Raw genomic sequence first — 12,557 nt, 5'->3', positions numbered from 1 at the left:
GAAACATCTTGGACGTTACCTCTATTTCAGGCAGAAGAGCAGTATCTGTCTAACTAGCTAAGTTATAAGTAGATCCAAAGAGAAGGTGTGTGCTAGTTAGTTCTTGTGAAATAGGCACTTATTGCATTTTTTCTAGCTTTTTGATGCCTCCGTAAATAGATTCAGTTCTTTCTTAAGCAGCTGTCTGTCCTCAAGTACCTGATAATGCAACACTGGTCCTTGTTGTTACGCTGCATATTAAAGTAACAGTTGTCTGCAATGGCAAAGATGTGTGGAGGCATCTCCCCTATCTTCTTGTTGGTATAGAGACGGATCTGATCTGCTGTGTAGATGGGCAGCAGCTGGTATGGGTTCACTGCCACTAGAATGGACCCTGTGTACGTCTACAGTTTGGAAAGGAAAAAGAGATGTGGTTAGCGAAGACTGATGAGAGGCATACAGTATATGGGATGAGCATGGTGCCAACTGACATAAAACAGCGTTGATTTATGGCATGCAGCTAGAAACATAGCTCTAAACATAGCGGAGAGATGACTTATTCGTATTCTTAATTTAAGAGGCAAATCAGGCCGCTCTGATCATCATATAAAACACTCAAGAGAAAAAGGGACAGCCAGCTTACTAAGGGGCTCCTACTCTCAAGAGTGCACTCTGTTAGAATATGCAAATTGTGTAGGCTCGGACAAGAAATGCTGCATTAGCGTGGATGTGCCACGATTGACATCCTTGTTGCAGAGGGTTAATGGTCTAAACTAAAGAGCAAAAATCATTGCGTCACTAGGTTATCATGTATTATATCAACATGCTGCCTCAATGGCCACAATGATTCCCATGCTCCAGCAGCTAGTGGTGGGGATGGCAGGTGATTGGAGAGGGGGAGACACTGAGGGAGATAGAGAAAAGAGCAAGATGCTGAGAGATAGAGAGAGGTAAAGAGGCACAGAGAAAGATAGAGACGGGTGGGGTGACGGGGCTGCGGACTTTGTATCAATTTTCAAATGTTAGGTTGACAAAGGCGGTGTATCAGTGTCCTGTTATCATAGGCGCTGAGGCCATGTTGAAATGGAGTAGCTAATGCAGATACACACTAGTGGTGAGGAGATGGGTGGTGGCCAGCCATGCGTGAAGGCCCCATACTTACCCTCCCTCCACAGTTTGTCTTTACAAAGGTGGGGGCAGAGCGAGGGAGGTAGAAAGGAACACCAGTAGCAGGACCACAATTAGAGAAGGGAGAAAGACAGAGAGGAACACAAGGAGAAAGATAAACAAGGATAGCTTTCATGGCCTAACGGGCCAACTGGCTCTCGAAATCGGCCATGTCTTGTTTGTGGTTGGCATTTTTGGACAGCTGATTATCAGACACAACAAATTCATCAAAAGGGACTTGCACTTAAGAGTTTCACTGTCCAAGAGTCTAAGAGGAAACACATTCTCTGGAGTACAGAGTTGATTAAATAAATGACATTTAAGAGAAGCTGGGCAGAGGCAGAGAGTTATTAAATGTTACCGTACAAATCCTTCCTAATGGAGTTTGGGCATTGTTATGGGGACAGCTGACTTTTTAATAATACCATTATAATTAAATTGAACAGAACCCGAATGCAACGACACAATAAAAGTCACATCTCCATCTTCTGATCATGAATAATACATTTTATGCTGCCGAGATGTGAAATTGCCACAGAGCAGGTATCACTTTGCCCAGACACAGGGCAAAATGTACTCTGCAAATGGACAGACTGCAAATGGACAGACTGCAAATGACTTTGCAAACATACTCCTAAGTTGAAAATACATGTAATAAAAAACATTAAATAGCTATTTAAATCTGAGAAAAATAATTTTGGCAGATTCATACTGTAGCTATGCCAACAGTGTGAGAAACCGAACGACATACGACCCACACCAAAGTAGTAAATTCAACCTTACAGTTTTAAAATGGGCAGTTTTGAGGAACAAAATGGATCTGTGTTTGAATATCATGTTGCATCATTGCTTCCCTTTCAATCTCTAAAAGAGACCCAGAATAACAACTCCCACTGTGTTCCCCATACAGGTTCTGAGTTTCACCCTCTGAAGCCTGAATAAGGAGGCTGAGTTCCTGAAGGGAACAGAGGCCAAGAGACTACAGATAGACTCTAGATGTTGACTCTAGGTACAAGGTGTTTTTTCCTCCCTCTAGAGTAAGTTGTTGAGCAGATGATAGACTTACATAGATAAGATGCTCCCGATAGCGGATGAGCAGGTTACGGAGAATCCCAGCCTCGTTGAGGTCGCCCAGACGGATCATGTCCTCCACCCCATGGATAGAGGTGGGGTGCATGGGCTTGATGTTAGTAGCATTCTGTGGTGATATCCAGTGTTCCTAAGATAAAAGATTTATGGATCAATGAAAAAGTCTGGAGTGTCAACAGTGGAAACACAGACCAGGATCTTCTACAATGGTCGTACAGTAAAGAGTGCAAAATGTACATATCGTACAATAAAGGGAGTTGGCATCTTATTGGAATGGTGAACCCACAAACCAAAGCATTTTGCTTACAAACATCACAGACCAAGCATTTCCTGTTTTCGTTATTCTGTTAGCCTCATATGTCAGACGGGATCTTGATGGGTAACTCACATTCCCTTCATCATCCACAACTTGAATCTGACCCGAGTCGCACAGCTTGACCACAGCTCCAACGGGAACCCCAAACTCTCGGCCGGTTTTGAGGTCCAACCACACATAGTCCCCCTGGAAGAAACACCCATGTTAGAGAAACAGCCACATTTGACTTTTAATGAGCAGACAATGGAAGTGAACGGATGTGTCTGAAAAATGGAATTACATAATCTACAAAACTGAAGACTGATTTAATAACAGCTACAAAAGTTATACTGTACATGAACCCAAAAGTCATTAACATCCCTCAAAGGCAATCAGATGCTGAACAAAGGCAGACAATAGAATAGCAGAGCTGCTCTCATACGAGGAAAAAATACTTTCAACAGTGAGTGTGCTTATCACCAATTACATTGCTATCAAATATAAGACACACAAAAAATCCGACATCCAAACTGTGGCACAACAGACACACACACACACACACACACACACACACACACACACACACACACACGCCATACCGGTAAAAGAGTGGAGTGTTTAAACACAGTGTTGACATTCCGCAAAAGAGCCCACTTTGCTTGGTCCTGCTCGTAGAGTTCCACATAATCCCGTCGTCTGTACATCCTCCACAGAGCAAGCTCTTATCCATAAATATCACCAACAACCCAAGTAAAGTCAGATTTGTATGCCCCGGCAACTCTACAGTGCTAATACGAGCCACTGGCAACAGCAACTTCCTCAGCAGGTGTGTGAGGAGTATGTGCAGCTGTGTGTATGGATGACCACACACACACACACACACACACAAATCAGCTCTGCCTCCAGCCAACAAAAGCCCAGGATATTATAAAAATACTTTAACTTCCAGAGAGTCCGGTAAGGGAGTTAAAAATAAAATAACACAAACAGCCTCAGTCTGGACTGTCTGAATGACCTCCTCATGAGCGCACTGGCTTACGTGACGAAACCAGACCTGAGGGCCAACTCCCTCCTGTTCCCCACGCTCCTTGGCTGTACTAGGAGGAAACCGAATCTTGGGCCCTGGGTTGGGTGGCTGACCGTCTGCACTCAGCTTCCAAGTTCCCGGAAAACTCCCATGATGTTAAGACGTCTGTCATCACTCTGTTGCATCTTTCTGACTCTGTCTGTATCTACCTTTCTCCTTGTCTGTCTGTACTTCTCTTACTCTCTTTTGTTGTTTACTGTCTTTGATACCTGGGAGTCATTCCTCAGCACATGTGCTTTGCAGGCCTAATCAAACCTAATGTGAGCTAGATATAATCTAAAACTGTTGGGATGGTGTGAGTGGATGCCTGTATATGTGCAGGGGGGTGTTCTTTTGAAAAGCACTGTTTTTAATTAACTAAATATCCTCAATGAAGGATCACCAGAGCACCGCGAACCCTACACCGCAGCGCCACAGCTGTCATGTCTAAGTGAGACATCGCTGGCCAACTTCACCCAACGGCTATCCTAGCAACCAGCGTTGAATTATTCATCCATGGACTGCATTTGAGTAAGTTATATCTTTCTCTCTCTATTCATATCGACATCAACTGTTTAAAAGCTTTATCATCAACCATGAGGAACGTAGCCTATATAATTTGGAGTGTATAGTAAGCTAAGGTTTACTTTTAGGAAAAGAATAGCTGACATTGTTGTCAGGAATTACATTTTGTGCCTAAAGCATTTATTATTAGTCATGTATTAAACCAGCTGAGGAAAACAAGGGATGGCACCTACTGACCTGAACATGTTTAATTTCAGTGACAGTCGATGTTTCATTTGGCAGATAAAGCGCAGGCAAATGCAGTGACTAAAGCGGGAGGCCTGATGATTCTCCCAACACACCAACTAACAGTTATTCCTGATCACGCGGGTATGGCTATCAGTCCACGCGAGCGCTAACCACTTGAGATAAATTATTCACAACGCACAACATGCTTATCTTCTTGTTACCGCGTAAACGCAGATTACAGAAGTATACTGAAATGATAATTAGTCACATTACTGTCACGATTTCAACAGAGGCATTATGAGCGAACAAAAAATGAAAAGACAACCGCACCAGGAAGATTTGGCTGACAACTCAAGACCACTTAAAAAATCGTCGGAATAAACAATTGCAGTTCTCAGTATGTCTTCTGACAGGCAGAACACACGTGTAAATAAATACCTGGCCTTCTCTGTGCTTTAAACTAAGCAGTTCAGATGTTATTTTCAGGGAACAGATTGCCCCCTACTGGTGTTTGTTTGATTCGTAATTATTCTTGTTTAATACCTCCTTGGTTGACAGTACTGCCTGCTATCAGTATTACAAATGCTCAAATAAAGGAAACATTTTATGTCTTACAGTTGAAAACGAAGTAAAATAACAGTAACTATACCAACGTATAATCAACAAAAAGACTACACCCTGAAATACGTTTAGTTGAGGGGTGTTGGAGTAGTCAGAGGTCAAGTAAGAGGGAAAGCCTTTCTAGAATGACATTTCTCTGGAGCCCAGTCAAAAAGGCTCACACTGAGAACCATATGGAGCCAGTTTATGTAGCAGTAATTTGGTTGATCTCTGTAACCTTATAGCAGCATTGCAACTGGACAACACATTAACAGTACAAGATCTGAGAGTTGGACGCCTCAGCAGTCTCTGTGCATATTTCTCTGAATGGCTCGCATGACTTTGCATGACGCAAGGCATTGATGTTGTCCTATATGCAAGGCCCTTTTGTGATTGGGCAGTGGATGAAGGAGCTGAGGACTAAGGGGAACTAATCTCATTGGAATGTGTTCCACAGCACAGTCTGAATGAACTCATTAGCCAGCCTCGCTCATATAGAGTCATCATGGTGATTGTTATTCATACTTACATCAGAATTACATCTACACGTAAGCCAGAGGAATGTACAGAGCAGGCTAGATAAAGTTATTGAAGGGTCTCAATCAATCAATAGTTTGGTATTTGGAATGAAACCCATGACATTCCTGTTCAACTATAACAACGTCATAACAAACGTCTTTATTTATTGGAACTGAAGCTTAAGTTGACTGAAGAAACAAAGCTGTGAAGTTGGCAAAGTTGTCATTCCAAAAGTAAACTAGCAACATTGCTGGGCAATATTCTGGGTCGATTTTTATACATAAAACATAAGGTCGATCTGCTTCCATTACATCCAAACAAAACAAAATCAAAGCCAAATGTTCAACCACAAAGCCAAACATTCTATTCCTATTCAGACAAAAGATCCAAGCCTAAGAAAAACAATACTGCATTTCAATAACATTGGTTCCATAGGACTAGGCCATTAGAATCATATGGTCGATAAAGGCTGTACTGTACCTTAACGAGGGTGCCATAGCTGAAGTCCAGCATATGTATTCTCCTTCCCCAGACCTCTAGCACCCCATATTTTCCAGTACTTTGGTTCAAGTCCATAGCAGCCACATCTCAGGATTTAAATACACTGAATCTCAACAAGTGCCAGGGGCTCAGGCAGATGTGTTCTGCTCTATGTACCTCTCTACTATCTGTCCCAAAGAACTTAAGTCAACATGCTAAGTGTGGCTTCCTTCTCCTGGGTCCTGTACAGAGCGAGGCGGGGATGGCTCGGGCAGAGAATACAGAGAGGCCAGCTGATACAGAAAAGGGGGAGGATGGATCTCATGGAGATCATGGATGGGTAGGTCCATGATGGATCTCATAAATGGTCCATTTTGGCTGCAGTGTGCCAGTCCTGAAAAGGAGGCGTTGTCAGGAGTGATTAGCTGCTCAGAAAGGCTGACGAGCCAAACTCTGCTCTCGCTAGAGATGAAGAGGAGTCTGGCGAGCACACTGTTCCTGTGCTCGCTGACCAGCCAGGCGGAAAATGGGCTGGGTTGTTTGTCCCGAAAAACAAATGACAGTCAGTGTGATTATGCGTATGTGTTGTTTGTTGCGTACAGGTCTGATAACGCCGTGTAACTGTGTAGCAATTTCACTTTTTATGTGGGAAACAGAAACTTATGATGAGACACTTAAAAACATTGTCATACTTTTCATACTTAATTACATAACCACACATAGTCTTTGAAAACAGTTTAGCCAGACTAAGATCACTTATATTGACGGTGTGCTCAACAACCTGGTTGAGTCTAAAATGTTCTTAATCCATCGGGGAAAGATCAGAAACCGACACTTAACCTGTTAACTCACTTTTCCAGTGGTGACATGAGCACTGGCCAGTATTTCCTATGTCAAGAGGGTTAAAGGTAAAGTATACTGCTATTGAGTTGCTTCAGGTGAAAGGGCAAAGCCCAAATACCCCAACATTTTAGGAGGGAACAATAAATATTCTATAATAGACAGAAAGGCTGGGATTCAATGAATGGGTGTGGGGTGTAGCGAAGGCTGCTGGGAGGCTCTGATCAGCTTACTGATAATTGGTTAAGTGTTTAGGTTTCCCCTCTCAGTAAGGCCAGGTCTATTTCTAGGCCAGTATGTGTTTACGTGTGGAGGCGCCACTGTGCTACTGTCACGCTGCCAACTATCACCATCGCCTCGCATTCACGACAAGGCCTTGAAGTGAGACAGGTGTAATCATTTATGAGGACAGCAGCGTTAATCATGTCGTACAAAAGGCTAATTTTGACCATTACCTGCCCATGGATGTCTGATCACATAGATACATTTCACTGACATTTTAATGTCAATACATAAATGCAAAATAAAACATGTCTGACCTGCTGCAGAATGACCATGACTGTGGTTCAGTAGTTTAATCCTGGACATCAGACTTCAGCATGCGAGGACCCTGGACAGAGATGGGGAAAGGATGATGGATGAAGAAGGGAACATTATCCTACATGTTTTTCGTGTGTATTCATGGTTACTTATCGTAGTATTGCCAGTCAAACCAGAATATTCCTCAGCAATGTCCCCTCGCCGTCTCACTACTGAACAACTAACCCACTGTAGCATATATATTTATCCCTGCACTTCTCGCTCTCTACACTTCTTCTTTGCACTACTGTTGTGCAACATTTCACAGCTACTGTATATAGCCATTCCGCCTTGTACATACTTTCTTAAACTCCTTAGTCCATTGCACTGTTGCACTGTTTGTTTGTATTGTATATTTTGTGTAAGCACACTGAGAGTCACTTTACCAAGTCAAATTCCTTGTTTGTGCAAACTTACTTGGCCAATAAAAGCTGATTCTGATGTTGCTAGCTTCCTTTTGGAATAACACGACTTTAAATAAAACATATTTATGATATATGTCTATACTCTTCTTGCATACATTGTTCATATTATAATATTTGCAAATCAAGGTTACCTTGCTGCCTACAAAAACCACGGCAACATACAATCCAAGATTTCTGTCTTCATCTGCCCATGTACCATAACCAACCTCCCCCACATACCTTAATTCACATTGGTTCATGCAATTCAATCTAAAGGATGTTGAGGGCGTTTTCGCCCGAAAGGTGGATTTGAACCACTCTGCCGCTAGGCAGCTACAGGTTTGAAGCCTGCACCCCGGACCACCGAGGATCATCCGGGCAGAAAATGATGTGGAAACTCCACTTATATATACCTGGGTTTATACCTGTACAGCTCACTCATGGTGGCCATAGCCTATGTGGCTTCTTTGTTTTCATACGCTCCCAACAGGCGTGCCTGTAGCCTACCTCACTTTTTTCACCTAACATTCTCATTCTAAATTTGCACGGACGAATCGCTAAAGTTTGAGTTTCATATCCTCAACGAACGGCGCAAAGCATCACTGAAACAATATGCTAATATTCTCAAATGCTATTGGTGTTCGTAAGGTGTGGGTGGAGGAGGTAGGAAGAATCATCAACTAGCCTAATCTTTACATTTAAAAGTACACTAAGTAGTTTTTTTCGATGTCCGTAAAAAAGTATGAACATTTTTCTTCTGCATTCTACGCACCTACATTCATGTGCATTCTACAAATCTTACACACCTAAAACAAAGAATGTAGATGTAAAGAATGTGCAGGTATAAAGGGCACAATTCCTTCACTATTTGTTTGGTTACATTACATGCTTGTTGGTGAGCAGTACTTTTATTGATTTATGATCGACAACATTTTCGGCATCTTTATGCAAATTAGATAATACACGAGCAATATAAGCTACCATTCCATTAAGAATTGGAGCAACTCATTCTCTTTCAGAGATCTGTAAACAAATTTAGTATTTTAAGACATATCACTTGCTAATGTCCTTCATTTGTATTATTAACACAGATAGTGTAACATGAAAAACAAAGAATATAATCAAATGTTGAACAGCCGAGTAATTTGTATTAATTAACCACCTGAATCTTGTCTGGTTGATAAACACATTCTGGACAACGTAGGAATACCAGTTGTTTAAACTATTTAACTAATTATCAAATAAAACCTAATTAAGGAAAATGAAATGTCAAAACTGCATGAAAGATTAATGTTTTAGCTGGGTACATCTGCCTATTTTCTTTACACTCTAAAGTAATGACAATCGTGTTTGACCAAAAAGAATTGTCACTAGTATAATGGCTTTTGTCTGGAAGACAATTTAGTTAAGAATTACATGTCTCAAAAATTGTTATGACCTTGTGTACCTTATGAAATGCACCATCTGACCCTATGCACCTTATCACATGCACAAGCTGACTTTATTCACATTATCACATGCACCAGCTGACCTTATGCACCTTATCACATGCACCATCTGACCCTATGCACCTTATCACATGCACCAGCTGACCTTCCCAGACCTTATACTGGTGGTCTGCCCTGATAATGGGATATGCCTTATATGTCTAATTAATTTCCTCAGATATGGTGTGATTCTGTAATGCTGTGTCTGGACCTGAGGAGATGTGGGATATGCTGGCCAGATTCACACACAGTTCTGTTAGCTAATATGTAGGTGGGTTCATGCAGGAACAATGACTGCCTCCACCTCTCCCCCCCCCAGACGTCTTTCACTTCACACAGCAGAGTAGCCTTGTTCTAAGCCCTGCCTCAGTCACATGATCACGAGACGGGTGTTCATGGTAATCCATGCAAACTGTCAAGCCGAATTAGCCATGCCTGTTGTTTACTTTTTAAAAGTATGTGTTTGTACCTGAATGGAAGCTGTTTGCTGGTTGTGATTCTTCCTGCTGCACCAGCACTTCATACATCATTCAGCTGCACTGCTTAACATCGGCTCACTTTCTTGAGGCCTCGGCAATGGTGAATCCTCAGACTAATAATATGACAGAGAATAATAGAAAATTACCATCTGGGTCTGCTTCCCTTGTGCTGCTAATCTGCCCAGGATACGCAATGGCGAGCAGACTGAATGTGGTGCAAGGCCAACTCAGGCTCCACCATCAATATTTCAGCATTTAATTAAGAGGCCCAGACAAAGCCTGCCTGTGGCCCTGTTGGGGTGCGAGAGCTGGCCATGCTGTATCATCAGCACGCATAGGTGGGCAAGAGATATTTAACCCAAATTGCTCTTGTTGTGATTCTTTCCCAACGAGTCTTGCTGTTGCGGTACAAACAGTATGGAAAAGTATGTCTAAATTATATCAACCTGGGCACAACTGCAAACCTCAAAACCACCCACATTCTTTTCATGATATTCTGAACCACCTGGCCACCTTTGTCCAAAATCACAATATACCCCATAGCTTTATCTAGGTCATATTTATTGACAGAAAGACCAAAAGACAGGTCAAAATGAAGGAGGTGTCTGATTGTTATTGTCACAGATAATATGTGCCGTGTTGGCCACCAACGTGTGTGACTGTAATTCCATCACCCTGTGTGAGGACCACAACTTTCATCGAAGCCTGTCACCGTTTCAGAGGTCAGACTCACCTGAATGTCTTTACGTAATGGAGACACAGTCAGGTTATTCAATATTGATGTTCCTTGAACACGTTTCAAAAGACTGAAAAGTGTCACCATATTTATAATGGCCTCAATTATGCAGTATTCCTTCAGCCCGATTTGACGGCTGCAATTCCGTGCGGCAGGAACGGTCCTGCAGGAGGTGTGCTGAGTACATTTTGAGAATGAATGCTGACATTGTGTGTGCTCAGAAAAACTAGTTGTAAGACACCATATATATGATATATATCATCAGATGAAAGCTATCATATGAAGCCTGTGCTGACAGTTGTGAAGCATCCATAAAAGGCGTATACCCATTAGGGTACAGGATACTACACTAGAACCAAAATACTGAGCCTCTTATCCCCAAACCACAGGGTGCCAATCTGGTGCCTAGACCTGACTCACGATAGGGTGTCATTCATAGCATGGGGTCAACGCAGGGCACCAAAAGACATTCTGTAGAGGATGTTCAAAGGGACATATGCAACAGAGCCCAAGCTAAAATATCACCAAATACCACAAGCACTAATACTCAATTACCATTAACGCTTCAATCTCAAACCATGCTGGAGTTCTGCTACCTCCCACTGTTCCTAAAGAAGATCTTTAGGATGAGTTGGCATCCAAATGGCCTCCTTAAGGATTGGCCAGATTGCCTGATTAAGACCTGTGTATATGTTGATAAGTGGATATACCCATGCTGGGCCAATTTAAAGAAATCCCTCAGGGGAAAAAAAGACAGGGGGATGATAACATTGCATAGCAAAGATATTTCCTATTTTTTAATTGGTTAGTGATAAAGCTAATCATACTCTCTAAACTATGATCTGAGAATCCTAGGGGGTAAATGAGTCTTGAGATGTCAACTGTTAACACAAACTAAAAGTCACTGTAAGCACTTTTTCATAGTAGCCACAGGATAAAAACAGTCATGACCTGCCTGTTGACAGTTAATCATTACCATCTAAGTTCAGACCACCTGAGTGTACGGAAATATCCACACAGTTCCCAATAATTTACATAAAGACAGAGAAAGTTCATATGGAAATAGATTCAAATAATATTTACAAAACAACATAGGGGATGAGCATGGACGCAGCATACTGGGCATATTGACAAAAGACAATTGTAAGACAAACACAAATAAGCAGTTTTAGGCACTGATCATCTGGGTATTCCCTACCGTGGATTGGCTATACTTCCAATTCTCATACATGAAACACTGTAGACTAGCATGGTTCTCTTTGATCGCAATTGGCAACTCAGGTGACTCCAAGAAGTTTCCAATGAGGTTTGCAGGGCAGGTGTGCGTGTGCGACCTGTAGCCCTGAGATGTTGGGCATGACTAGAATAGCTCCCTGCCACAGCGCTTCAGGCGGTCATTTGGCAGAGTTCTAAATTTGAGAAAGTTTCATAACAATCCCACAAATGCTCCCCTCACCATGTGACCACCCCCGACACTGACACCGTGAGCAGCTAATATCACACAGAAGATGAAAGGGGCAGTGCTCTAAGATCAATGAGACAGATACACATACACAAGAACTTCTAACCACCCGTTCCTTACATACAATATATGCCTACAACCACCAGCTCTTTTAAAAGCACGATGAGCCATCACTTGTGGAGATCCCCCCCAGAAGAAAGTCAAATCCTCCATAGGCAGAATAGCTACCAGACCTTTGAGACCGGGCACTGGCTATGCCGGGTGAGACAGAGGGAGGGGGAGGTGTTGCCCGGCTATAAGGAGATTTAAGCCTTAAGGAACCGCCATGCCCAAGTAAGTCCTTTCGACGAGCCACTTACCTCTCCACTATTCTGAAAAACTGCCTCTCCTCCTTGGGGATCTGCAGTGGGTCCCGTTATTTCCACTCAGGTGAGAAGACTGCCGACCATCGGTGCGAGAACTGTGTGAGCCTATGTGTGTGTATGCGAGTGTGTGTTTGATGTGTGCGGGAGGCCACACGGGCACTTGCTGCTGCTGCTCTGAGGTATTACGAGTGACACGGCAGCCCTGTCTCATTCACTGCCACTGATCCCTCTCAGGAGAGGGAGGGGTCAGGGCAGGC

The 12,557-nt window shown here is 42.7% G+C and overlaps 1 protein-coding gene and 1 non-coding gene across 10 annotated transcripts in view; both read right to left on the bottom strand.

Annotated features, from left to right (window-relative positions):
• myo7aa (myosin VIIAa) overlaps positions 1-12,532 on the bottom strand; it is a 34,689-nt gene extending 22,157 nt beyond the window's left edge. For 3 of the 9 annotated variants that reach the window (XM_031573470.1, XM_031573471.1, XM_031573473.1), the window contains exons 1-5: positions 5,949-7,254; positions 2,624-2,737; positions 2,213-2,365; positions 1,142-1,159; positions 199-383 (exon numbers count right to left, since the gene is read on the bottom strand). In XM_031573470.1, coding sequence (XP_031429330.1) covers positions 199-383; positions 1,142-1,159; positions 2,213-2,365; positions 2,624-2,737; positions 5,949-6,044 — 566 coding nt within the window. In that variant the 5' untranslated portion in view covers positions 6,045-7,254. Of the gene's footprint in view, positions 1-198; positions 384-1,141; positions 1,160-2,212; positions 2,366-2,623; positions 2,738-5,948; positions 7,255-7,327; positions 7,399-9,727; positions 9,851-12,294 lie in introns of those variants that run through there. The other 6 variants (XM_031573472.1, XM_031573476.1, XM_031573475.2 and 3 more) reach the window with 5 other exon arrangements.
• Positions 8,065-8,151, bottom strand: trnastop-uca. Its single transcript has one exon. It is a non-coding gene; the product is annotated as a tRNA-Sec (tRNA).
• Positions 12,533-12,557: the final 25 nt, after the last annotated feature.

This window comes from Clupea harengus, chromosome 9, assembly GCF_900700415.2.
Source record: "Clupea harengus chromosome 9, Ch_v2.0.2, whole genome shotgun sequence".
In the NCBI taxonomy this organism is placed as follows: Eukaryota; Metazoa; Chordata; class Actinopteri; order Clupeiformes; family Clupeidae; genus Clupea; species Clupea harengus.
Note: the sequence above shows the minus strand (reverse complement) of the source record. Positions and strands in the feature narration are given on the sequence as shown.